This window comes from Phalacrocorax carbo, chromosome 2 (assembly GCF_963921805.1).
Source record: "Phalacrocorax carbo chromosome 2, bPhaCar2.1, whole genome shotgun sequence".
NCBI classification, from domain to species: Eukaryota; Metazoa; Chordata; class Aves; order Suliformes; family Phalacrocoracidae; genus Phalacrocorax; species Phalacrocorax carbo.
In genome coordinates, this window is record NC_087514.1 from 119878172 (window position 1) to 119905332 (window position 27161).

At 40.0% G+C, this 27161-nt stretch overlaps 1 protein-coding gene and 2 long non-coding RNA genes across 13 annotated transcripts in view; 1 reads left to right on the plus strand and 2 right to left on the minus strand.

The window, feature by feature from the left end:
• LOC135312037 (uncharacterized) overlaps positions 1 to 176 on the minus strand; it is a 38856-nt gene extending 38680 nt beyond the window's left edge. For all 7 annotated transcript variants that reach the window (XR_010371664.1, XR_010371663.1, XR_010371665.1 and 4 more), the window contains exon 1: positions 48 to 176. This is a non-coding gene — a long non-coding RNA (uncharacterized LOC135312037). The remainder of the gene's footprint in view (positions 1 to 47) is intronic.
• A 113-nt stretch (positions 177 to 289) lies between these two features.
• TOPBP1 (DNA topoisomerase II binding protein 1) lies at positions 290 to 25789 on the plus strand. 5 transcript variants are annotated; one of them, XM_064444114.1, is made up of 28 exons: positions 358 to 486; positions 750 to 837; positions 1415 to 1549; positions 2124 to 2267; positions 3081 to 3262; positions 3400 to 3593; positions 4409 to 4588; positions 5608 to 5777; positions 6326 to 6489; positions 7011 to 7258; positions 7565 to 7884; positions 8694 to 8866; positions 9817 to 10028; positions 11399 to 11691; positions 13375 to 13548; positions 14593 to 14702; positions 15205 to 15328; positions 15692 to 15841; positions 16357 to 16465; positions 17066 to 17258; positions 18076 to 18302; positions 19372 to 19535; positions 20463 to 20577; positions 21094 to 21257; positions 22136 to 22276; positions 24021 to 24110; positions 24581 to 24742; positions 25128 to 25789. In XM_064444114.1, exons 2-28 carry the CDS (start codon positions 757 to 759, stop codon positions 25269 to 25271), a joined length of 4563 nt encoding a protein of 1520 aa, XP_064300184.1. In that variant the 5' UTR covers positions 358 to 486; positions 750 to 756; the 3' UTR covers positions 25272 to 25789. The 5 variants fall into 5 exon arrangements, with proteins under 5 accessions (XP_064300181.1, XP_064300180.1, XP_064300183.1 ...); XM_064444112.1 differs by lacking the exons at positions 24021 to 24110; positions 24581 to 24742; positions 25128 to 25789 and having other exon boundaries at positions 21094 to 21261; positions 22140 to 22271; XM_064444111.1 differs by lacking the exons at positions 22136 to 22276; positions 24021 to 24110; positions 24581 to 24742; positions 25128 to 25789 and having other exon boundaries at positions 290 to 373; positions 21094 to 21284.
• LOC135312040 (uncharacterized) lies at positions 6965 to 14070 on the minus strand. Its single transcript, XR_010371668.1, has 2 exons — positions 14016 to 14070; positions 6965 to 9305 (listed from the first exon to the last, which is right to left on the minus strand). It is a non-coding gene; the product is annotated as an uncharacterized LOC135312040 (long non-coding RNA).
• Positions 25790 to 27161: the final 1372 nt, after the last annotated feature.

Consider the following 27161-nt stretch of genomic DNA (forward strand, 5'->3'; position numbering starts at 1 on the left):
CAGCAGGAGGGGAAGGAGGAGGAGGAGGAGGAGGCGGGTGCACTCACCACAGATCACCACACGCCGCCTCGCGCGCCCCCCGCCCTCCGAAGACGCGTGCGGCGGCGCGAGCACAACGAAAGGCAGAGCAACGGGTCCCGCACGCCCCTAGCGGACCCTTCCCCCCACCCCGTAACACCTCCAACCGGCAGACCGCGAGAGCGCAAGCGCAGGTGCGTAGCGACGTAGAGCCGCCCACTCCCCACCCACACCTCTCCCACGCCCCGCCCAGCCCAGCCCAACGGCGGCCCCGCCCCCGACGCGTCGGCCCCCTCCCCGCGCCTGCGCAATGCGAGAGCCGCCGTTTTCCCGCCCTCCGTGGCGGTGCCAGGCGGTGGGTGAAGAGAAGGGACCGGGCCTGGGCGCTCGCCCCGCCTTGGGGCCGGGTTCGCGGCGGGCCGCGTGGTTAAACCGGCAGCGCCGAGCACCGCTGCGGAGCCGGGGTTGGTGGGTGTGGGAGAGCCTTGAGGTGGGCGCGCCGGGCGGTGGAGCAGGGCCCCGGCGTGTGGGGGAGGCCCTGGGGAAGGGGCCTGCTGGCGGGCCCGGCCTCCCCGTTCCCCCGCTCTGGCAGAAGTCGGCGGCGTGGGGCGGGCCCGTGGGAACGAGAGGGGTTCCGCAGCTTCTGGGGGTGGTGGGTGGTGCGGCCCGGCCCTGCGCGGTTCCGGGCTGCGCCCACAATGGCAGGGCGCTTACTGGGCTTTGCTTCTCAGTTAAAGGATGAAAGGTAGTAAGGAGCCATTTTTTGTGAAATTCATAAAGTCTTCTGGGAGCTCGGAGTATTTTCTTAAAGCTCTTGAGGTAAGTAGGTTTGACCACGTTTCCCGGTGAGCTTGGTGAATTATCTAATTAAATGATTCCTGTGGTTGACTTAGATGTAGCTTATACGTCTACATCTGGAAATAACGCTATTTCTGTAATAGAGGTGTTCAGTTTTTAATAAAGTTTTTTGAACAAGAACAATTTTGTTGAAATTACTTCTTGAACAAAAAACAATTATAAGTGCAAAACCTATTGACATTTAGTGAAGTGACGCGTTGCTTGGCAGATCTGAAAAGCGGTTGCTCATCTAAGCACTAAGCAGACTTAGGAAAGACACTGTGGATTGTTTTCCACCTTAAGAGGTTAATGGGGGCTAAAGGCAATCTGGCAGGGTCCTGAAAGTTTGTATGATGAATGTTGAAGTCTGTGTATTGTGAAGACTTGGGGGGGAATGAGTGGGACACATATGAGGGATTCTAGCCCTTCTGCCAATATACTCTTGAGTGGTAGCTTTGTCATGAGCTGTTTCTAGTAGATGTGCTTATGTAGTTTCCACAGTGTTGGCTATTTGTGGTTTGTTAATTAAATAAATGTTCTGTGCACGGTTTACTTGCAGTCTATAAAAGAATTTCAGTCAGAAGAACATCTCCAAATCCTTGAAGAAGAAGCAGCACTCAATATAAAAGAAAATGATAAATCACTTTACATTTGTGATCCTTTTAGAGGTGTTGTTTTCAATCATCTTAAAAAGGTACGCTACCCATCAACTTACTTCTAGCTATAGTCTTTCTTTTCTAGAAACACTCGTGTCCATCCTTACACTCTGCATGATCTCTTTGCACTGAATATAGCAGTATGGAGTATTCACAATATAATCTTTAAAACTTCATTGCATCTTGTATTTAGGGAAGAAGATGACTAGCAAAGAATAAGGGTTATTTTGAAGCACATGGAAAAATAAATAGTATGATCAGTTCCAATTCTGCTGGAGTCACTAAGCTGGTGCTCTCACTTTTTTATCTTCTGAGTAAGGTGATTTTGCTTGACCTGCAAGGAATTGTCCAGCAGACAGACAGGCTAGGTGGAATTCTCTGGTGTGTTAGCTGTAGCATCTGCTGATTTTACTGAGGCCAGAAGACCTACAGTTGGAAATCTGCGGCTGAAAGTAAAACCAAAACTGTCAGCTACCTGGAGATGCTAGAGGGGGAGCAGGACAGACCAAGGGCCCTGCCTTCATCAGGATTCAGGGACAAGGAAAGCCTTGCTTATACTAGTGTACCTTCTGCTAATTTTCTTCGCATTTTTTTCCTGTTATTTTATTGCAGCTTGGTTGTAGAATCGTTGGACCACAGGTAGTCCTGTACTGTATGCAGTCCCAGCGATGTGTCCCAAGAGCTGAGTATCCTGTGTACAATATGACTATGGCCGATGTAACAGTATCCTGTACCAGCCTTGACAAAGATGTTAGGGTAATGCATTGTTAAAAATGGATCGTTTAGCTGACAGCTTCTTCAGATGCCTCATTACTAAGGCAGCAGTCATACTATATACAAGTCTAACTGCGCCTGTGTCTAGACGTATCTAGTGTTTCTGTAGTTTGTAGACTATGTATAGTTTATGTAGAGAGCTGTATGGAGAAAGAGGGAGCCTTGTAAGTATATGTAGTATGTAATAGTGTATATAGTGGTGTGTCTATGCATGCATATGTATTTATTACATAAGCATATACATATATAATCATACAAAATTTCAGCTATATTAATATGGGAGTAAATACATGTTTCAGGGATTTTTGTTAACTGATGAGATGGATCACTTATCTTGCTAGTTTGCCTGTAGCTATACTGCTACAGACAACATGCTGTATTTCTGGTTACTCAAAACTACATGGTGAAGACTTAATACCCAGTCAGCTATGGTTTAATTAGTTTATCTTGGAAGTTTTATTTATTCTGATATCTCTTTCTAATTCATACTGCCTAAAGTGTCAACTATCGTGAAGTTTTAATCATATGGTATGATTAGAGTTATTTTTATTAAGGGGACATATTATGTTCAGCTTATCATAAATGCAAATAAAATTGAAATTATATTTGATGTTTTTTTAAGGCTTCCTTATATATCCATTTTGTGTTTTAAACAGTTTCTTAGGAGAAACCCATGATTGAAACCCATGGACAATTGAAACCCACGATTTTGTATTTTTAAGGTGAATGTCAGTGTGATATAGGTTCTTTCTTTTTTCTTGATAATATTCTATATTTTTTTTTTTACCCACCCAGGAAGAAGTTCATAAGTATGTGCAGATGATGGGTGGACGTGTGTACAGAGACCTCAATATGTCAGTAACTCATCTTATAGCTGGAGAAGTTGGCAGCAAGAAATACTTAGTAGCTGCTTCTCTGAAAAAGCCTATCTTGCTTCCCTCTTGGGTTAAGACACTGTGGGATAAGTCTCAGCAAAGGTATAAAAAACCAGAACAAAACTGTTTTTGTTTGGGGGACTGGTAATTCTTATGGTGATACAGACAGTTTCTTTTTCTGGTTGATTTTACTTGGAAGAAAAAATACTTTATTTCTTTTTTTTCTTTCATTCCTTTAGCATAATGAGATACACTGATGTTAACATGGAAGACTACGCTTGCCCTGTGTTCCTTGGCTGTACAATTTGCGTAACTGGCTTAAGTAGTTCAGACAGGAAGGAAGTCCAGCGCCTCACTGCTGAGCACGGTGGGCAATATACGGGGCAGCTCAAGATGAATGAATGTACTCACCTCATAGTTCAAGAGCCAAAAGGTAAAACTTGCAGAGTAAATATTATTTTCACTTCTTGAGGTGAAGTAGGGTAAATATGTGTAAGTGTAAGAGTTTGACCTGTCCCTGAGTCTGCTTCAGTTTTGCTCTTACTACTCTGTTTAGGGAATCACTGTCTCTGGGGAAGAGTAACACAGGGCACCCTTACTTTGCTCTAAAGGCTTGAGAGAGAGAACAAAAGAGGGAAAAAACAGAGACCCAGATGGTATTTAAGGGAAGAAAATGGGATGATCATGGAGGGGATGGGAGCATAAAGAAAAACTAAGGGTTTTTTGGGAGAGCTGGATAGGTCTTAATTTATATGCTGATTGAAATTGCATTATGGACTAATGTTTTTTAACTGATCTATTCTTTGTGCCTTCTAAACTCCCTGTTAAGATAAAATGAAAGCTCCCTTTCTTTCCTTTTGGGAAGGTGGAAGGATTGTAGTTTTACTGTGAGAAGAATGGGAAGGATCATCTTTTATTCGCCAATCTCCCTCCCTTTCCCTATGGGGAAATATACTGGGGCTTTTTAACCCCACCCCCCACCCCACCCCCAGTGCTAAAGCCCTTTTTTTTTTAAAATTTTAGTGCCCTGTCCAGACTGTACTTTTGAGCTAGCCATCAATGACATCTTTTTCTCTAATTTTAGTTAGAGAATAAACAAGCAGCTTATTAGAAGAGGCCAGAATAGCACAGCTTGCACATTGAAATTAGTTTTTACGTGTCTTCATGTCCAGCCATCTTTCAGTGATCACTGTTTGATGCATTAGCCTTTTAGTAACTTGTGATTTTTGTTGTGTTTACATTTGAAAGGTCAGAAGTATGAATGTGCCAAAAAATGGAATGTGCACTGTGTGTCTGTGCAGTGGTTTTCTGACAGCATTAAGAAAGGCTTCTGTCAGGATGAGACAATATATAAAATAGAGGCTGGATCAAAACTGAGTAGTACACCCAGTACGTCAACACCTACACATCGCGCTGGCAAGCCTGATGGTAAGTAACACCTTTTAAAATACATTAAAGTAAGGTAGGAAACATTTGTAGCAGGGAGGAAGAACTGTTTCAAATAAGTAGGATGCCGCTTGCTTTTGCAACGCTGGTTTGACATTTTGGGTTCTGATTCTGCTGATGCTTAAAACACAACAGATTGCTTTTATACACATTGAATATTCCAACGTGTGTAGACTTGAAACGTGCATAATTGTTTAAAAAGTAAACTTGGAATTAGGTGTATGATTCTTTGCTTGAGAATCAATGGTGTATATCTCCAAGTCCTAAAAAAGCACAACTGTTCATATATTTATAGTTTAAAAGAGTGTCTGTTATGAATTTAATCTTACAGCAGCCTTGGGGGAAAACAAATGCTGATTTATTTCTTCTTTTTCTTCTATTTTTTTCTTCATGTATTTGTTTTAAATTAGTCTATGCTATTAACAGAAGAAAAGTTAAAAGCATTTTGTAAACAAACATGGCAGCATGAAAGACACAGCCAGCTTCAAATGTGTCTGTCCAAACACCCATTCCTGACTACTACTTCAGGAAATGGCTGAACAGGGGCACTGGGTTAGCACTACCAACAGAGCACTGGGAATTCAAGTTGGGTATCACGGAAACTGCGTATAATTCTCTTAAATCACTGAGCTTCGTGTTGGTTTCTCTTTACCGCAGAGAGGCCTTTCTATTTTTAAGAGTATTTCTAATAGGTGGCCACAAAACTGGAATAAAAGCTTTGAAAACTGGTCTCATTGGCTGCTATCTCATAGGTGATATCCTTTTGGGAATAAACAGAAGGTGCATAAGCGCTCTTGCTAGTAAGACCATACTCAGTCTGTGTATAAATAAAACCCTCTGTTTAGCCAAGGTTGTACTTACCTAGTATTTTTTATTCTTCAGACTTTACATTGCATTCTAGCACAACAGAATTGTATGTGGTAGTCTTGTATTTTGTTTAGCGAAGCAGAAGAGAGCGATGGGCCAAAACTAATGCATCTTTATTTTAATTTTATTTAAAGATCATGCCCTTCCGGATGTCAGCCACATTTCCAATATCAATTTGAGTGGTGTTAATGAAACAGCATGTAGTTCTGCTATGAGCAGCAGACTCGATCCTCTTCCTGATGAGCTGGAAAACTTGGATATAAGTTCTTTTCAAGCCCCTGAAGATTTGTTAGATGGATGTCGAGTATGTTTAACAATCTAGACTTTGAAATGTTCAGTCATAACCCTGTGGAAGCAACTAGGTTGAAGCACTGGCAATTGCTGCTTGAGTAAATTGTTTCTATGGTCAGTAGCAAATGCCAGATTTATTTTGTGTCCACATGCTGTAGCTTGCTTGTGTCTACATATGTGTGTGTATAATTGTATTAAATATGTAGTATAAATATAAGATTGTATATTTATAGACATATAAACACTGTACTGAATGGGTTCTAGTATTGGTGTGTGGTTTTGGGTGGGTTTTTCTGTTGTCTTGGTTGTACAACTTTGGCTGGGGGTTTATTCCAGTATTAAATATTGAAGTTTTACTAGATTAATTTGCAAAGATAAATTACTCAAATTCTAAATACTTGATTTTTTTTTTCTGCTTCTCAGAAGTAACACCACTAGTTTCTGTGTTCCGCGGCAGTCAAAACAAATAATACCAAAATATCCTACTTTTATTTTTTCTTCTTTTTTACCTTTTTTTTTTTTTCTTAAAAGCCTTTTTTGGTTTCTCTGTTCTCTTTGCAGATCTATCTGTGTGGATTCAGTGGCCGGAAGCTGGACAAAATGAGAAGGCTTATTAATTGCGGTGGTGGTGTTCGATTTAATCAACTTAATGAAGATGTTACCCATGTCATTTTGGGGGAAAATAATGATGAGTTGAAACACTTTTTGGAAAAGGCAGCTCACAGGTTATGATAACTATATTGCTTAAGGTCTACTTCTGCCTTGATTTCTTTCTCCTACCACCTTGTAAACAAGAAAAAAATGTATTGATTTGAAAATCCTAAATACTTCTTGACTTAAACGACAAGGCTTACAGCTAGTATTCATAAGTACATCCTTGTGTGCTCTTGAATACTGTAGTCCTTTGGGTAGTCATGAGTCACCTCAGTGAATAGAAAAACAAGTGTTCTTATCGATGAAAAGAGGTGTTAATGTGTATTTGTTAATATATTGAGGAGGAAGGATTTGGCAACCCAGCAGTGGCAGATACAATTGACATTACAGAAAATAAGTATGACATTCTCTGTTCTTAAACTGAAAGAATTTACAAACCTCCAGAGGTTGTTTTTTTTAAGTGCCAAAAGCTTGCTTAGTACTGGATTACAAACTTCAGGTGCGTGCATATACTAGTATTTGCAGAGTGAGAAAGAAGAATCACAGTTCTGATACCTGCTGTAACTTGTTTGTATAACACTTTATTTTATAGGCCTCATGTAGTGACAGCAAAATGGTTGCTGGAGTCATTTATTAAAGGTTATCTACATCCAGTCGAGCAATATATCCCTCTAAATTACCAGCCGTTAGAGAACCCAATTTTGGAGCGACCTGGAATGAAGTCAATTCCTCCCAGAAAGAACAGTCTCTTGAAGAAAGAACCTGTGGACGTTATAAAGCACCAGAAAGCTGCTGAAGATGACTTCCTCTCTCTCTATGTAAATAATGATTCTACATCAGGTATGTTCGAGGCTCAGCATACCATAGAAAGTTTAACTGCTCATAATTAGCATTTGAGTGCTTGCAGCATTTGCTTATTAAAAAGCTAGCCACATGTAGTATGTTAACTTCTGTATTGTTTTTTAGAAATCAAATTTAAACAGGCTGATGTAGAGCTTTTAACTAAAACCTGGCTGAAAGTAATAGAATACTGTCATTTCTTCATGACACTATTTTGAGTTGTCTTTGATGTTCTTGTCAAGCAATATTACTGTGGTTTGTTGGGGTTTGTTTTTGTTCTGTTTTGTTTGTTTTTTTTCCTTTCAGATGAAGTTGAAAATCTAACATCCAGAACCTTCAATGATGTTACTCACTTGGCTGTTCAAGGAGAGGATCAGTCTTCTGTCTGTAATGGTTCTTTGGGAGAGTCTTCTGCAGTGGTTGAAGGAGGCTTATTTGTCAGAAAGAGATTTCTTCTTTTGGGTTTTGGTGAAGAGGATGAGTCCTACATTGCAGATATTATAAAGGAGAATGCTGGGAAAATTCTGCCGCTGCAAAGCAGAACCATTGCAGACTATGCTGTGGTACCTTTATTGGGGTGCACGGTGAAGCCGACTGTTGGTGATGTTGTCACAAATACATGGCTGGTAAGAGAGTTAGACTTTCAGTTCCACAAGTAAACAGGTATCTATATTAGAAATACGACTTGTCGGAATGCAGAGTTATCGGTGACTTACATTTAAGTAACATACTGAGAGATTAGCCCCATTTCATTTGAAATGTACTAAATGAAAGCATGCTTTAAAGCCTCTGCAAATATAAGGTATCTTTTATGTGTTTCATTTCATTTTCTACAGGTTTGTTAAACAGGAATTCATTGTCATGACTCAAAGGCTTCTTATATGAAAGTCTGGCAGCATTTTCTCTAAATAATGAATTGTAGAAGGAGCTAGTTGACTAATAGTGATTTCATTTCATATTCTTGTGCTTACGTTTTTCTTGTTTCATGCTTTTTACGGCTTTTTAACTTGGGGCAGAAGAGCAAGTCAGCTTTACAGCTCAAAGCCAAAAAATATTAACCATATTTTCCAAGAGAGGGCACATGGTGTAGGCTAACTGCTGTTAGTATTTTTCAGTACTTGGTAACTTTCTGTGAAGTAAACCTACACAGATCTCACATCACACCTTGAGCTACTTTGAGGGAGCCTCCAGGGTTGGAAGAGTAGTAACTGAAAAGTTCTGAATAGCGACTCAGTATGTCAAACCTGACAAAATTAAAATAGTCTAAAAAAGAATTTGTCTGATTCAGTGGGAAATAACTTGTGTCAGATATAATGACGGAAGCAAGATTGCTTGTTGTTGAGTCCATAAATGCTATCATACAGTTGCTGAAGCATCATTGGATTTGTTGCTATTTGGCTTGATCTGCATTGTTCTCTCTTTCACCTTCTTTAAGATAACATGTGTGGAACAGCAGCTCCTTTTAGATCCCCAGTCCAATCCACTTTTCACACCAGTCCCAGTAATGGAAGGAGTTACCCCTCTGGAGGATTGTGTTCTTTCTTTTAGCCAGTTCACTGGTGTAGAAAGGGACTCCCTGGTTTATCTGGCAGGACTGCTGGGAGCAAGGTATGTCTCCTGTCACCATTTCTCCTTGTTCTTAGACAGCCAGTGTAATGAAATCTGTTATGTGTTTCATTTCTTCTTCTACAGGAGTAACAAATATTAGAGTGAAACCTCTTTTGGATTCTATTTACTTATAAACCTAGTGCTGAAGCAATGAGACATTATTCTATAGTTCTTCTATTCTCCTCTCCTTTAGAGAAGTTTAGTCAGTATTCACACAGCCTAATTTCTACCAGAATACGCTCAGTGTCATATTTCCCAGTGACTCAGTCACATAACTTTTTGCTCTGCTCTAGAACAGAGGAAAATAAAAGTCAACTTCTCAGGTGTCAGGCCTTCTGACTTGCCCTTCAGTTGTCCAGGAACGGACCATTGTTCCTCTTCAGTACTATCTGGTTCAGCCTCTGGGATGGTGAATTATTTGCTTCCAGTTCATCAGGATCTTTGAAAAACATTAAGAAAAACAAGTTTAGTCATACAGTTTTGCCACTTTGTAGCTTAGACCTGATTTGTGGACTGTTTGGACTAAGTTCTTTGTTGGTGAGTTCTCAATCCTGTGTCTTCTTGGAATATTGGGTCCTTGAGAAAAGCTGTAATATTAAAGAAAACTGTTCTTCATTTAGAATTACGGTTGTTGGCTCCAGAAAGGAATCCAGCCTGTCCCATTAATCTTGCAGAAGAAGGTTAGGCCCAGCATATGATTTGGAAACAGAATATGTGAGAAATTCTGGATATGAGAAATGTTATGTTTTCAGTACTGATAATAGCAAAACATTACTGTTAACTTTTTTTTTTGCTTGTAGGTGTAGGTTTAGCTCTAAAGTGCAAAGTGGATGGCCTTAGATAATTCTACTGGTTCTTTTTCTGTCGCTTGAATGCATTTTATAATAGTATAAACATGCCCTAGATTAATTTTTTATGGCTAAATGAATGTTTTATTAATCTAATTTTAGAGTCCAAGAATTCTTTGTGCGGAAAGCCAATGCAAAAAAGGGAATGTTTGCCAGCACCCATCTTGTGGTGAGAGAACCGGATGGTTCCAAGTACGAAGCTGCAAAGAAGTGGAATTTGCCAGCAGTCACTGTAGCTTGGCTTTTACAGTCAGCAAGGACGGGAGAGAGAGCAGATGAAAGAAAGTTCTTGGTTGAAAATGCAGAGGCTGAAGGTTGGTTATTAGCAAGTTAGGGAATATGATTGTGTCATAGTACTGTTCACGATAAAGGCAGGCATGAATTTTTTTTTTTCCTAACATCTTCCAAGTATTAGAGCTAAAGGATATTTTTACAAGTACTTCTTCCATATCTGTTTTTTTCCTGCTGTTGAGAGTTGAGTTGTGATTATAGAAATGATGCTCTGTGTCTGCTGCAAGTCTCTTGGAGCTAGTGGAGTCTTGTGGTTATCAGTCAGTTGGGAATCAAGCTCAGTGTCTCAGCTTTGTCCTTTGGGACACATATGCTGCTCTGTAGGTTGCGTGGGAGTTGATAATAGATCCAGCTTAGAACTTCATGCTCGTTGATGGGCAATGGCATGATGCCCCTCTGTTCAGTCCTTCATGCCTACTTCATCTCTAATGCTTCTGCTCCTTTTCCAGTTATTTCACACCTTTTATTTGGCAATATTTCTTCTGTGTTAAGATGTAGACTACAGTGATTTAATACCGAATGTTAGCAGACCTGTTTTACCAGTTCCTTTGTGAATTAATTATAAATTTTTGTCCTCTGACTTAGTGACCCATATGTTGTTGGCATAGGCACATCTTACCTATATATTAAAATATATTACATTTTTAAGGAAAAGTGGTGGTGGGGCAGGGGAAATGAGCAGTAAAATGTAAAAGCAGTTCTCATGCTAATCTTTTTTGAGCTATAAAGATGATAAGTTGTGCGTATCTAGAAGTGTTTATGATGGATAAGCTTCAAGAGTTTATTCCTGCCTAAATCTTGGTCCTATTAATCCAAAGGCGTAAGGGACTGGAAGTGTACTTAGTGACCTAAAGAGGTGTGATTCAGTCATGAATATGAAAGAAACTTTACGTTGCATGGGAATTAGGGAACCAGGGAGGAGAAATTATCTTTAATGTTGAAAGGGAAGGATCTGTTGTGTACTACATTTTTCTTTGGATATGTGTTTTGATAGTTGTTGTATGACTTACGTGAGCTACGTAGGTACGTGTGGAACTGCAACCAGTGTGAGTGGGTGAGGGGTTGCTCGCTCTTTTTCAGACACTTAGGGTCAAGCTTAGTAGCAGTGTATCACAGAATCACAGGTTGGAAGGGACCTTGGGGATCATCTAGTCCAACCTTTCTAGGAAGAGTGCTAATTCAAACTAAGTAGTTAACTGGAAGAGACACTTGAGATACTGGCTTTTAAAATATAACTGTCAGTTTAGAGCATTTATTGAGGGGAATATGAATTATTTTTTAGGGAAAGGAAAGTCAGACAAACTTTCAGTTGTTTAAATAAAAGTGCATGTGAGAACTGTTCAAAAGAAAAAAATCAGATTGCTTGCTTATGTTTTCTTTGTTTCTTTTAAAGATAAGGAGAGTTCCATTACTCAGCTTAGCAAGACACCAGCAACTATTAAATCTCCTGATTCAGAACAACCTACTTACCTCCTTGAAGCTGGGAAAAAAACAGCTGTGACCCCTCTTGATATCAACAGGTTTCAGAGTAAAGCTTTCCAAGCTGTGATCTCCCATCATACTGAGAAGACGACAACCACTCTTGCACAAGGGGGGCTGCCACAGAAAGAACCATCTCTACATCTTGATACACCGTCAAAATTTCTTTCCAAAGACAAGTTATTCAAGCCTTCTTTTGATGTAAAGGTGGTCATCTTCGCAAATTTTTTTTGTCTGTAGAGCCAGTAGGGTTAAAGATGCGCATAAACTTAAATACAGCACAGAAAACTGTGCTTACCCCTTTTTATGCTGTTAACATACAGACTTTCCATTTTGAATAAAGCCAGGAAAACTGGCTTTGTTTGTTTATATATATTTCTAGTTCATGACCTGTGGACTAAATTTATTGACTAACGGATGCTAAAATGTCCTTAAGAAAGCTCCTTTGTGCTTATTGCATGATATACTCGTGTTCTACACACAGTACACAGTCTGTGTTCGTAAACATAAAGACTGAGAAATGTAACAAGAAAGCTTATAATTGCTCCAGATATTTGGAAAGAAGTGTTTACTTATATTTTGATGAAATGGTACTTTAATGAGATGTTTTAATTTAATGCCTTTATAGTAATTATAAAACTGTTTTTGGAAATTAAAAAAATGCATTAGGGTTTTGGGTTCATTGTCTCATTCTGAAGGTCACGAGAGGCTAGAAAAACTACTAGTCTTAATACAGAACAAAAAAACCCCTGACACTTAGGGAGTGTCTGTGCTGGAGCAGCTCTTGAATGATTCAGGTGTGCTTTGGAAGGCTTCAGGTTTGTTTTTAATTTTTGAGGCCTTAACTAAAAGATGAATATGCTGAATTCCTGCAAAGTTGTTGGGGTTTTGGGGAGTTCTTTGTGGATTGGTTGTTTCATTGTGTTTGTTTTTTTTTTAAATCCTCTGCCCGCAATAGAACAAAACACATATTACAAAACCAGAAGAATCTAGTGTTCTCTTTAGTTAGTTCTGCCTCATGAAGAGAAGACTCTGGGGAGACCTTATAGCGGCCTTCCAGTACTTCAAGGGGGCCTATAGGAAAGATGAGGAGGGACTCTATCAGGGATTGTGGTGATAGGACAAGGGTTAACAGCTTTAAACTGAAAGAGAGTAAATTTACATTAGATATTAGGAAGAAATTCTTCACTATGAGGGTGGTGAGGCACTGGAACAGGTTGCCCAGAGAAGTTGTGGATGTCCCATCACTGGAAGTATTCAAGGCCAGGTTGGATGGAGCTTTGAGCAACCTGGTCTAGTGGAAGGTGTCCTTGCCCATGGCAGGGCAGGTTGGAACTAGCTGGTCTTTAAGGTCTCTTCCAACCCAAATGATTCTGTGATTCAACTGGTACTCTGCTTTTTGAAATCTAATAGTTCACCACTCTTATAATTTTCAAACATAAGATATTTTAGACCAAAATTTCTCTTTTTTTTTTTTTGAAAAAAGGGCAGTAGGAAACTTGGTGTTCTAAAAGTGCAGATAGAATCACATACTCATATGCAACTCTTGTGGGGGGAGGTATTAGTAAATTAAAGTAGTTGTTCGGGATTAGGAATACCTGGGTTTGGCCGCTGTGTTTTCCAGTGAGGGCAGCTTTCATTGATGGCAGTGAAAAGAGAGATTAATACTGTATCTTCCTGTTTTGCTAATGCAGACTCTAAGATAGGGGTTGTCTTGTACTGCTTTTGTGCAATAGTACTACAGTTGCAGTTGCTAGCTGCTGCTGTAGTACACCGTCCTAGTTTAGGAGTGTGAAATCTTACTACAGACTATATTTGTGAAACTTGCACTTGAGTGAGAATTTTGTAATGTGTTCCTGAAAGTCAGTCAATTGCTTCTTTTTTTGGTAGGATGCTCTGGCAGCTTTGGAAACTCCAAGAGGTCCTGATCAAAAAACCAGGAAACTGAGCACACCTCTCTCTGAAGTCATTGGCAGAAACTTGAAATTGGCACTGGCAAACAGCACAAGGCATACAGTAGCTCTTAGTGCCAGCCCCCAGCTGACCACTGTACAGCCCGAAGTGGTACGAAATTTTGAGTTTCGGGAGCATACGCATATTAAGAAAATGCCGTATCTTTTGTGATCTAAGTTACAAAGTCATTTGTGAATTTTGCTGTGTGATCTATTTGAGTAGAAATCCATGTGATTATGCATTCTTCAATGACAGTTAAAGGAAGGTAAGGTAGAAGAGTTTCCGCCTGGAAGGCAAAGGATTTTTAAACCTTCTGCTGTCTGTACCACTATCTTGAATATTAAGCAATTGCTAAGTAACATGACATATAAATATGTACCAATTTAGACTTTGTAGTATTGGAACAAGAGGATTTCGGCACACTTAAGAAATTCCTAGGCTCCAGATGAACAGGATTAAATATTTTGTATTGGACTAGTTAGGAGCTCTTTTTTAATGCATGTGTCTTTTCCTATCTTCCTCTGTAAGGTGCTGCTCTCCTCCTTGCTAGGAGGTACAAGATGTGATCAGTTGCTTACCCTCTTATAGAAGACATGTTATGTTCTCTTCTCTTGTAGTCATTTTGCCTCTTCAGTCTATTCTACCCTAGTGAGAGAAAACAGAAAGATTTAGGAGGAAAGGAGAATTTATGTATTGCTTGCCATGCTAGTACACTGTTTACTGCAAAGGAGGGGCAGGAAAGCTAATGGTCTTCAGCAAGGGAAGGCTTTCACTTCTAATTGTGTAGTCCTTATTCTTACTTCTTATTTTTTTCACTGCAGTAGAGCTGAAATACTTCTGTGGCATCAGGTTTGATAATTCACTAATTTCAGGAAGTGCTCAGGCTGCAATGAAAGGAACAGAATATGTTCCAGGGAGACTGGCTGAGAGAGAATCCTTTTGTCTTTAGATTCCTAGTGCACAGAATGATAATAGGGCTGAGTTTTGCCCATGGAGTTTGGGAGTAGCTAAAATAGATAGAACATGTTTATCTTAGTTTTGTTGTTATTGCATATTTAACTACATGCTTCACTAAATAGTGAAGTACTTTTGTTATTGATAAAAAAAAAACCTTTCCAACATGACTCTCCTATTTTTTCCCTGCTGCTTGAACAGGAAGAAGAGCCCAAGCCTCTAGCTGAAGTTGTTATATGTGTTAGTAAAAAACTTAGTAAGAAGCAAACTGAACTGAATGCAGTAGCAGCTTCTCTTGGGGCAGACTACAGGTATCAACTGATACAAACAGTGTCTAAGCTTCTGCATTGATACATTGTCTAATAAATATGAGTCTTAGCATTTTAATATACTTATCTGTATGACCTTTTGCTATAGCTAAACATTAGATTTCACCACCTTAAACACTCTCTATTGCAAAATAAGGCCATTCATTTCTAATGCAAAGTAAGGCCATCTTGCCCTTGCCACCTCCCTGGTATCTATTTATTACTTAGATAAAAAACAGGAAAACTGAAGTAAACCCGCTCCTCTTCCATATGTTTTTCAGATTTAGTTTTGTTTACTTCAGGAATGCTTTCAAAAGACACTGAAATTGTTCTATCCTGAAACTGAATGCTGTTGTCTTTTTGTTGGTGGAGTTGTTTAGGCATAACAAAATGGGCAAAACAATATTTTACCATGAATAAGGGATAGAACAATTTCTGGGATAGATTTCTAATATTTTTTGATAGGAAATTATATCTTCAAGTTGTATTTTGTTTCCTTTTCTAGATGGTGCTTTGATGAAACAGTAACACACTTCATCTACAAGGGAGGACAAAATGACAACAATAAGGAATACAAATCCGTTAAAGAACGGGGTATACATATTGTTTCAGAACACTGGCTTTTAGAGGTATGGAGCTTGCTTTGTTACCTTATTAAAAGCAAAGGGAAATGGAGGTTTCAAACCAGTTATATGGCAGTGGATTTTCTGTTTAAATTTATATTGAACACATATAGTAACTGATGCTTTGCATTTATAAATTGAGCAATCAATTTTCACTGATGTACTTTTACATTGTTCTCCATGAGGAGAAGAATTCTTTTCCATTTAACATATCTATTACACGTTACCCAGAATGAGAACCACACTCTCCTCTTGTGTAAAGTACTTCTTTCGGTTGTGTTCTTATAAACTTTTCCTATGTTTAGATGTGGAATTTCTTTTATCACAATCAGTTTCCCATCTTTCTTTTGTTAACTGATGTTATTACAGAGTGCCCGAGAATATAAACGGCTTCCTGAATCTCTCTTTCCTCACACTTACAATCCCAAAATGAGCCTGGACATCAGCACAGTGCAAGATGTTAGGCTCTCCTCCTCCAGTAAACTTCCATCAACTGGAAAACCAGCTGAGGAAACTGAGGTATAATGTGTGATATGAATTCATGTTCTATGAAGCAATTTGGATTCAGTTAACTTAATTGTTATATTAACATATTAATAAAAAACATTCATGCTTATTCAGTGGTGCACTGAATCAGGTTTAGCTAGTAATTAATAGTTCTTAAAGTCCCTTAAGGTTTTTCTGCATTTGTAATAGTCATCTTCTAGGGTGATGCAGGGAGACACGGGCATTTCAGGATTAGAAGTGCTTTCCAAATTTGAAATTATGTAGGTCCAGTCTTTGCCTTCTTTTGTAGGTAATGAGATCCAAGGTGTGAACTTGCCTTAGTAGACAATTAGACTGCAGAATAGGTGGTGTAACTGATGCTGCTGTTCACTGTTTTATTGCCATTGTGGTAGCAGAAAGGTTAGATTTACTCTAAGGCAAAATTATTCATCCTCAGAATTTATACAAGTGTTGAACATGAGTAAAAAGCAAAAAAAAAAACAAACCACCCAGTATTTCAGAATTCTACTTGTCTTAATTGTTTTTAGATTATTCCAGTGGATGAAGACGATGCTGAAGATGATGTAACTACTGACCAGATAAAGGAAACGGTCACTGCAGGGGAAGAACAAATTGTTACAAGTGAATCCAAAGGAGGTGAATATGAATCACTGTTTTCAAAATAGTTGTGGAACATCAAACTATCAATATAAGCCTTTTAAAGTTTCAGGTTCTGAATCTGAATGCAGATTAAGATCTGGAAGCTTTAGGTACTAATTTATATACCAGTCAAGCACAGCTAGCCCTCACTGTTGCTGGATGTGAGGGAAGGGTTTTGCTCTCTGTGGTAAAGACTGACAGTCCATAAGAAAATCATGTTCATCTGTTGCAAATTACTTAATTGCTATTTCTTTGGTTTTTTAAACACTGAAGTTCGTCTTTAACATCACAAATCACTGGTTTAAAGTATACCTTTTTTTTTTTCTTATATAAATAAATACGTTGTGCAAGAATTGTGGATAAAAGTTAGATCACGTGAGCAAATTCAAATGGAGGTTTCTACATGTGTCTAGGAATAGGTGACTCAGGGCATATGTAGTTTTCCTAGATACTTTTTTCCCAGATACCTTTTCACACTTCTTATTGTCTTGGTTTAGTACTGATGCAGGGTGGGGGAAGCTGACCAGAATTTTAGTTACTTTTCACTTGCTACAATGTAACAGTCTTGATCTTGTGAGTTTTGTTTCTTCTCTTAAGTTTTAACCCAAGCACTAGAAATGAGGGAGAACTTCCAAAGGCAGCTGCAGGAGATCATGTCTGCTACATCGCTAGTGAAACCACAAGGGCAAAGAGGTTCCCTTTCAAGAAACAGTTTTGATGGTTTGCCAACTACTCCTGATAGCACACGGTCTGTGCGAAATGGCCGAAGTAGGGTCTTGGAAGCCCTAAGGTATTGATTTGTGTTTCAACGTATCTTATTTTGTCCTCGTGGTGCGTACTTAGACAGTCATTGAAAGGTGAGCAGGTTTCCAGGGTTTTCAGATGTATTATCTTTCTCTACTGATGTACTTCAGTTGCTTCTCTTGCAATTCACAATCTTTAACTGGATGTGCTAGATAAAGTCAGAATGAATATTATCTTAACCCATAGTAGGTTTCTTTTTGTTTTTCAAAAAAATCATAAAATAGTATGATTGCTTTTTAGGTTTGAATTGAATTATGCCAGATGATTTAATTTCTTTCTCTTTGGATTAGTTGGTGTTCTTATAGATTTTGAAGAAACCATTGTTGCAGTATTTCAGTACCTAGGTCATATACCAGTAGTAGGTATTCCTGCAAAGCACCTCTGTGCTCTTTTCTCTCCAGAGAGTAGGATTTGAGCTCTAACAGTGCTGAGCTACAGTGAGAAAGTAATGGAAACCTTGCAGAATTATTCCTTTAGCTTGGTGTTAATTTGCAAATTAATAGGTTCAGTAAAGAGCAGAGTACACTGATTTTTGGGAATAATTTATCAATATGACGCCAAATAAAAACATCTCCTACTGATATTTTGATTGCCTTTTTTCAGTCACGCTGACACTTAGGCCCACAAAGCCAGGCTGCTGGAGTTGCATTTATACTGAAAACTTCCCCTTTCCTAGCCATGCTTTCTAATAATGAGGTCACTTGGATACCACAGATGATGTGATCATTAACACATTGCCTTCTAGTATGGTAGTCTTCTGTAAAACAAATGAATATTTAAGGTATTTGTGCTTATTTCCTTAGGCAATCCCGTCAGGCACTCACAGATATAAACACAGAGCCATCCCAGAGCGAGCAGATCATCTGGGACGATCCTACTGCGAGGGAGGAGAGAGCAAGACTTGTCAGCAACTTCCAGTGGCCTAATAGTCCTTCCCAGTATGCTGAGCAAGGTCAGAGTAACGTCAACAAAAACATGGATGAGCCTGCCATCAAAGGATCTTTAGCTGATGCAGAGATTGCTGATATAGGTAAAATCAGAAATACAAGATCCCTGTTCTTTGCTTACAGTATCCATTTGATCTTTGAGACTTTTAAAATACAGTAGTGTTTGAATTCTCCTTTTGGAAAAAAACAGTGAGTATTGTTGGCATTTCTTGAATGCCAAAAATACAATTTTACATCTTTGAGCTCCATTTTGTGTTGCTGTTTTTTGAAGAGAAGCTTTCCCGTCCATTTGCCATTTTTGGTCAAACACCAAGGCAGCACCTGTCTTAAAGTCAATGTGGTTTATTTTTAGGGAAGCTTCCAAATTTTTATTTGGAACCACAGCTGTTTTTCAGGTAATAATTCAGGTAGGTATGGTGGAATTCAAATGGGAATACCAGTAGCAGAATCTTCTAAATTATAGTGGGAATACTGATAGGTAAAGAATGGAGATACAGGAAGAAGATACCTATGAGCCTGAAAAATGGGTGTGTCATAGCTGCCAGTGGACATGCTTAGGTCGGGATTCTGTGAAGATACCGTATTTATCGTCCCTGTTCTTTTTGAAGTCTTTAGTCTACTGCTAGGGCTAAGGAAGCAACATACATATGTCTTTTCATCTGTTTTTGCTTTCTTCCCATTCCTGCCTCCTGAGAGATGGTGGAATCCTTCATTTCTCTCTCCCCACTGCCTTCTTCCTGCCTCCAACTCCTTCCCTCAATCTGCTTACAGAGTTTCTGCTTCTGGCGACAGTATTCCTGAAAACTGACTCTGTCGAAGAGGAGGTTGAAGAAAATTAGCTAAATGCATTCAATTGATTTTTGGTTCAACTGAATCAGTGCGGTTTAGCTGAAGAAATTAGGCCATTTGAGGTTTTTCTTTTTTTCAAAACAAGGCATCCAGGCACATGAGTCTGCAGTATTGCACCTGGGGGGGTTGCAATTGGAAGACTATCTTTAAGAAGGGCAACAGTGAAATGTAACTGTGCGCGTTGTAGCAGCAGTTGTGTTTTGTCCTTTTAGGATAGCTACTTTTTTACTACTATTATTTAAACTTTATCCATAATTATATGCGGCCAAAGACAAGTCATGCAAAAATGTTTTACTTTCACAGCTCTTCCTGAGGCTGGGGATGGAGATTTGGTGGAGGGTCTAAAAAATCCTGTCTGTAGAGATCCTGAAACACCAATTAAAGATCACTTGATCCCCACTCCACAGGCCCCCAGCATTGCTTTCCCACTGGCTAACCCTCCTGTGGCACCGCAGCCCAAAGAAAAGGTTTGTCTTATGAAGAAATGTTTGTGATCATTTGTGTTCTGAGAGCTGTAGTGACACTTCAAGAACTTTTGAAATTGAGGGTAAATATAAACTAGGTGAATATCTGCATTTAAAATCTTGGAAGTGGATTACTTTTGTGTAGTCCTCTTTCCTCCTTTCCTCAAGAATTTGAACAAGTAATGTTTGTTCAAATAAATCTTGTTTGTTCAGACAAATTAAGCTTTTTGTCCTATTAGTTCCTGCTGGAATGCTGAGGTGGGCTTTGGAGTGGAGGGTTACTATGTGTATTACTCAGAGCTCCTCCAGCCATGTTGGGTTGATGGAAAAAGGTTTAGACTTCTGTTTCCTTGGTGGTATCTGGAATTTATGTTTAGGTACAAACTTAAAATTATTTTTCTGCCAAAAACCTCATTCACAATTCTGCTTTGTTATAGTGAACTTGGAAGTGGCTAGGAAAATGAGCTTAGCCTTTTGCCCACAGTGTATGACTTGATGCTCAAACTTTCAGCAGCTATGTGCCTTCGGAGGCATAGCGTGTCATGTTAGTAAATAAGCTGTAGTGGAAATGCATAGAGGCCCTCAAAGTTATAGAAAGTCTGAATGAATGAGGCAGTGTGATAGATGGATGATGGTTTCTTCATGTGTTCCGCTTGGCATTCAGTGGATATGAATGAAGGATTAGTTTTTATGACAGATTGGTTCAGTTGTGTCCTGAAGAAAGGGGGAACCAAGAGGATGTTAATCAGGAGCCTAACGTTGCTTTGATAAGATCCAAGCTTTTGTCAAGCGACTGACAGGTTTGGTTCTACTTTTCCTGGCTAAAAGAAAACTTAATATAAAACTAACCCGGAATGTTTGGCAGAGAAATAGTCAGCTGTCAACCTAATCTTCCTGTCATATTTTCAAAATCTGTTACTGTATTTCCAGGCTGTTACAGAAGATGAGAAGGCTGATGAAGAACCAGAAAAACACCGTAAATTTCAGCTGTCTTCTCTTAATCCTCAGGAAAGATTTGATTACTGCCATCTGATTGAGGAATTAGGTACCAGATATTTGTAAAATGCAAAGAATAGTATGTGTCTGTAAGCTGGTAAGCTGGTCAGCTGTGGCTCATTGGGGAAAAGAAAGGGCTTCTGTTAATGACTCATCAGATCTGAGGTCTCAAATTTATTGCTTTCTGTGCTTGTGAGCAATTCTTGAATATGTTATTATGTGAGTGACCAGCTTTGCCATCAAACAGCAATGGTTTTGTCTCTGGTAGTTTCTTTTAGCTGCCTCCATAAGGGCCTCATTCTTTACTGTTGGAAGTGCCCAGGACTGCTGTCCTCTGGTGTCTCATTGCTGTCTGTGTTACAGTGGCACTTCATTTTTATCAGAGCCACTCTTTCCTGACTGCTCCTCCTTTCTTGCCAGCTTCTTCCCATGCCACTTCAATGATAACTCAAATTTACGTATGATAATATTAAGTATATTCAAATCATTCTCACTCTGAGTTGACTCTCTGTGGTAGAGTATGACCCTTAAATATTTTGAGTCAAATTCATTCCTCACTTCCAAGGTGGAATAGTACTTGAGAAGCAGTGCTTTGATCCAAGTTGCACACACATTGTTGTGGGACATCCTCTTCGAAATGAAAAGTTCTTGGCTTCGATGGCTGCGGGAAAGTGGGTGCTTCATCGTTCCTACCTGGAGGCATGTAGAGGAGCTGGCTGCTTTGTTCAGGCATGTGACCTTATTATTGAGAAATAAGTATGTTTCACTTCTTCTCATTCCTTTTTATTTTGCACTACTAGGAAAGGACTTAACCTCTCAAAAGCAATTAGCAGTGTGGGGTGCCTGAGCCTTGGGAGTTTTAGGGGATCCAAAGTCTAAGAAAGTTTTGTCAAAGTTTTCTCTGAAAACTAGTCCCAGACCAAACTCCTGCTATAGGACAAATAAAATACCCGCATTTTTGTAGTTAGTTTTGAAAATTGAAGCTTGAGTACCTTTTGGTAAATTCTTATTGGTATCAGCTAAAGTTATGTCAGTCTTGTTACACCAGGAAGTAATTCCTGATCTTTTCAATAAATGAATGTAATAGTCTTAAGCGATCCAACTCCATAACCACATACATAAACATTTAACTCTCTTCCAACTCGTCACCTCCCTAACCTTCACACTTCTCCTGTGTCTAGCAGTTCTTTTACATTGACCAGGCTAACTTTAAAATAATGCCTATAGACTGGTTCACATCTTTATGTGTCAAAACGAGCTTTCATTATTTTGGAAGACATTGCAGAAATGTAGTCGATGGTGTCCAGAGTAGTGAGTTGCTTTGCCCTGCTGTTGAATTCTGTTGAAAGAGGAATCTGTCTGCAATGTGACTTGATGTCACAGAAAACATTAGTTGATTTAGATACTTATGTGCAACTAAAAGCCATATCTCTAATTTTAACTAGAGCTGTTTTGGCCAGGTAAAATCAATATATAAAATTAGAGTGAGTTGGGATTTGTTCTGGGGTTTTTTGTCTCTTTTTTTTTCATTTTGGTGTGTTTTATTTGTTTTTCTGCTGGTAAAGTTGGCAGGACTGCTTTATAATTCAAGCTTACGATTGTTCTAGGAAGAAGATTATGAGTGGGGAAGTAATTCCATACTTAATGTTTTGCCTGGAATCAATGTAAACCAGAAGAAACTAGCGCTTGCAGCCATGAGGTGGAGGAAAAAAATTCATAAAGGGAGGCAAGAAACTGGTATCACTGAGGTATTTAGATATTCATGTAAGTTGTACAGTGTGGGTGGACAGGACAGGGATTGTCACCAAGAAACTCAGAAATTTAACTGGCAGAGAAAGGTAATCTGCCTTGTTATTAAGAACAAAATGGCTTAGCTGGATATATTCTAGTGAAGTAATTTGCTTTTAAAAAACCTTTTAGTGCTGGCATATTAGAAGTCTTAATCTCCTCCTGAACCATTGTTTGCTCTTTTTCCAAAGCTAGAATGTGGCTACTTATGTAAATGTCCCTTGGCCAAGAAGATGATGATTAATTACACTTCAGGTGTCTGGGGAGCCAACCTAACTCAGCTTTACTAGTGGTGTGGTGTAAGCCCAGCTGGCAACTGAGCACCACTGCTGCTCACTCACTCCCCTCACAGTGGGATGGGGGAGAGAATTGGGAGGGTGAAAGTGAGAAAATACTTGTGGGTTGAGGTAAAGACAGTTTAATAGGCAAAGCAAAAACTGCACACGCAAGCAAAGCAAAACAAGGAATTCACTCACTACTTCCCACGGGCAGGCAGGTGTTCAGCCATCTCCAGGAAAGCAGGGCTCCATCACACCTAACAGTTGCTTGGGAAGACAAATGCCATCACTCCAAATGTCTCCCTTCTTCCCCCAGCTTTATATGCTGAGCATGACGTCATATGGTGTGGAATATCCCTTTGGTCAGTTGGAGTCAGCTGTCCCGGCTGTGTCCCCTCCCAGCTTCTTGTGCACCCCCAGCCTGCTCGCTGGTGCGGTGGGGTGAGAGGCAGAAAAGGCCTTGGCTCTGTGTAAGCGCTGCTCGGTGGTAATGAAAACATCCCTCCCTGTGTTATCAACAGGGTTTCCAGCACAAATCCAAAACGCAGGCTCATACTAGCTACTGTGGAGAAAATTAACTCTATCCCAGCCAAAACCAGCAGCACAACTAGGAAACTGCAGCTGGTACCAGCAGTAACAGTTACAAATCCCGTGCTGTGCCATATAGGTGAATACAGCTCTCTGGACAGCACTTCCAAAGCTCTAGCAGTGAGAATACTGTTGTGCTTCAAACATGGCACAAGTTTGCATCTTTCCTAAAGTACCTTCTGTGATTTTTATGGTGCAAGTCCCATAGTCTTTCAGTGAGGTGTTTGAAAGTGGAATTGGGCTCCCCAAAGCCTTTTAACTCCTTTCTCAAATCAGTCATTGCAGTTGAGTATCCATTGAAAAGTAGAAATACGCCTGATGTTTCAGTCACATCAGGAGAAATCTGACTTGCATGTATATTAAAATAGCCTTCTTAAATGAATGCTTGTAACAAATCCTCTATACCCATTGCCTACTTGTAAACCAGAGTGAGTGCTTGTGGGAGGCAACCATTTGGCCCTAGGTGCTGTTATTGTAACTGAGTAGATAACGAAGTGCATGGGGGAGGAGGGAAGTGTTGTTTCCAAGTAACTGTTTTTCTTAATATGTGTTTCTGTGGAAAAGTGCCTGGTGTTCTGGAAGAAGTACTCATTGCTAAGGGTCTTCTCATAGATCAGTTTGCCCATCTCCCTATGCAGGTGAAGGGGCTTGGTGTCAAGCTGCCTAGCACTACGGTGTTGGCCCAATAGTTGTATGTTGTGTGGGGTTTTTTCGGCCATTTATACTTAAAGACAAAACTAGATGAGCACAAATCTTCATCTGATGGATATTCATGAAAGGAGCAAATTATAGATTTTAGTACCAATGTACTTTTGACTAAATTGAGGCTTTTATCTAGGGAGCTTTCAGTGGCTGGAAAGTGATCCTGAATGTTGACCAATCCAAGGAAGCAGGATTCAGGCGCCTTCTTCAGTCAGGAGGAGCAAAAGTATGGTGTTTGTTTTTTTTTTTTTTGAATAATTAAATATGCATATGTTCGGTTTGTTTGGTTTTTTTTTTCCTGTTAAATTCTCTGCTGGGCATTTTCCATGTGAGTAAAATGCCTTAACCAGCAAGATTGCTTACACAGGATTGCTGAGATACGGTGAAAGGGTGGGAGGGAAAAGCTACGTCACCTTCATTTTGCATGTGGTCAGGCAGGGCAGCTTGTCTGAGGTCACACAGGCCAGTAGTGCTGGTGGGAACTGAAGGCAGAATTTCTGTGCCTGGCCCTGATGAGAAGGATCACCCTTCCTGGAAGGTGCATGATGGTACAGAATGCAGCTGTAAATGGTATTTTATTTACCCCTGCTTTGCTAGTTAATTTGATGAGTTAAATTGTAGGTCATGAACTGCATTTGTCTTGGGGAAAAAGCACAAAGATAAACTCATCTTTGTCTGTCATGTTTCAATCTGTAGGTGTTCTCTGGTCATTCTGTGTCTCTCTTCAAAGAAGCAACTCATCTCTTTGCTGACTTCAGTAAGCTGAAGCCAGACGACACCAGGGTTAACGTAGCAGAGGCGGCAGCACAAGGAGTGAACTGCCTGAAACCAGAGTACATCGCGGACTACCTCATCCAGGTGTGCATTGCCGCGGGCGCTCCCGGGGCGGCTGGGGATGGGGCAGGCCCCTTGTCTCCAACAACCCCAGTCACCTCAAGCCTCTGAAAGGGGCTGCTGCTGGACATGTCCCGTGCTTCCTTTGCCAGGAATTGTGGCCACAAGTGCCCGTGCCGAGTATTTTGGTCTGTGGCCTCAAATTTTAAATGCTACAAAGTGACTTGTTCTAGCGCTGGCAGTGGGATCAGTTGCAGGATAGGGAGCTTGCAAAAAACGTATTCAAAATGGAGGTGTGCCGTGTTCGTTTTGTTATTTTAAATCTTAGGAAACCAATGAGCTGTTTCTTTCTTCTCAGAAGCTTCTTGAGCTAAACCACTTTTGTTTTCTTTTTCTTCCTCTATTGAAGGATCCACCTCCCCCAATGGAGTCTTACTGCCTGCCAGAAGCTCAATCTTACCTTCAGAATAATGCAGAACTTGGAACTGGAGTGTCCCAGAAAAGAAAAGCACTGGGAGAAATGAGCAGAGTCAAGCGATCCAGAATACACTGAGCTAATTCTGTGTTTCTAGTTTGTACATTTTGAAATATTTTTAATTTTTCTGGTGAGGATGAAAAAATATAAACTTTGAATTTCACTTGTAATTTGTCCTGAAATTAAAATAACTTTACAGTCGTACTCATAGATAAGATTGCTTTGTTTACCAGTAGCATCTAAATATGTGGCAAGAGCTCATCCAAAAAATACTTTGTCTCAAAAATGTCCTGAAAATGTAATGTAATGATTTTGTTCAGGGACACCATTGTATAATAATAATTCAGTACTTTGTGAGATGCTTATCACATCTTTTAACTGTCTGTTGTTGGGAAAATAGCAGTTGATAAGAATTCTGTTGCATTTCCCATGCAGTAATGGAGTTAGGTTTTACATTAATTTTAACTCTTGGGGTATTTTTCTACTGGAGAGGAAAAGGGAAACCGGACAAAAAGAACTGGCTTGTAAATTTTTGTACTAAAAGAGAGTGTAATAAATTATTTCTATAAAATAGAGGCGCTGTTGAGGTACTGCCATTCTGAGTGCTCATGAATCTGTTCAGGAACCACAGAACCAACCGCCTTTGAGAAGAGGTGAAGTTTGTCTGACTGTGCTCCCTGTTTGTCTGTGACAGGAACCAGAGGCAGAACAAAGGCCTTAGTTTCCAGCAGCTGGAAACTTACTCAGACAACCACAATATTTGACAGACTGTTTGACTTTTTAATAACTGTGGGGCCTGGGTCTCTTATTTACTGCACTTACTGTAAGTTGCACGGTGTTGGTCTGGGTAAAAGTGTGTGTGCCTGTGAAATCTGAAGAGCTGTGTTTTAAGCAGCTAGAGTTGCTGCAGGCTGTTTGAACAGAAAAGCATGACATCCAGTTGCACAGGATCAATGGAGTTGTCTGGGGAAGTATACGTAATTTCTTCAAAGTCTATTTAATTTACCTCTCCGTTGTTTTGAAGGGGGGTGTATTCTACTTTTATTTTCTAGCTGTCTTTTTATCAGTTGCGGATACATGGAAGGAGGAGCCAAGGAGCATCTGAGAATCTTGTTCTAGGCTGGGGCAACTAACCCCTTGCTGCTGGGGGGAAGCACAAGGGACCTGGGTGGTAGGAGTCTCCGGGTGAGAGAGAACAGGCAGCTTGCCTTTATGTGCAAGGCTGTACTTGGCGCTTCTGCTTCCTGCTTCAGTGCAGTAGCTGTTTTGTCAGTGAGCTCTGCAAGATGCTGTTGGGATGACCTGAAGGAATTGTCAGGAAGGACTGAAAGATGCCAATGCGTGTGAAGGATCTGACTCTTTTTTTAAAGTTAAATCTGTGCCCCCTTCTCTGGGGCCTCAGGCAGCAACTACAGTCTTAATACCTGCTTTGCTTTTCTTGATCTTAACAGCTTGATGCTTTTTTGCTACTTGTGGATGTCAAACATCTCTGACTTGCTCCAAGTCCCCATACTGAAAATAATGATGCTGTTAATGCCTTAAATCACATTTTGAATTAACTTTGTATTGCATTGGCAATTTTCTGTTCGACCTCCAAAATGCTGCTTTGCATTGCAGGCATTTTGAATAGGTGTGGATATTAGGTAAGACCTAAGACCTGTCACTTTACTGTATTTTTTTCCTTCCCAGGCCTCGGAAGCAGCTGCTGTGGAAGTGTAGTGCTGCTATTATCACTTTACAGATAAGAAACCACTCCCTGACCCACTTAGCTAAGCTTTAAAGTAGGCTTGGAGACACATAGTTCCTGCAGCTGCTGTGAATTCTGGGGGCAGAGTGGGGGGGAGCAGCTAAAATCAGACCCATACCAAGGCCCAGTGCAACCAGTAACGTGAGACCTGAGCATTACCTGGTCTCCAGCCCTCAGCTCAGCTTGCGCACGCATTTAGGCTACAGACAGGCCCCCATGTG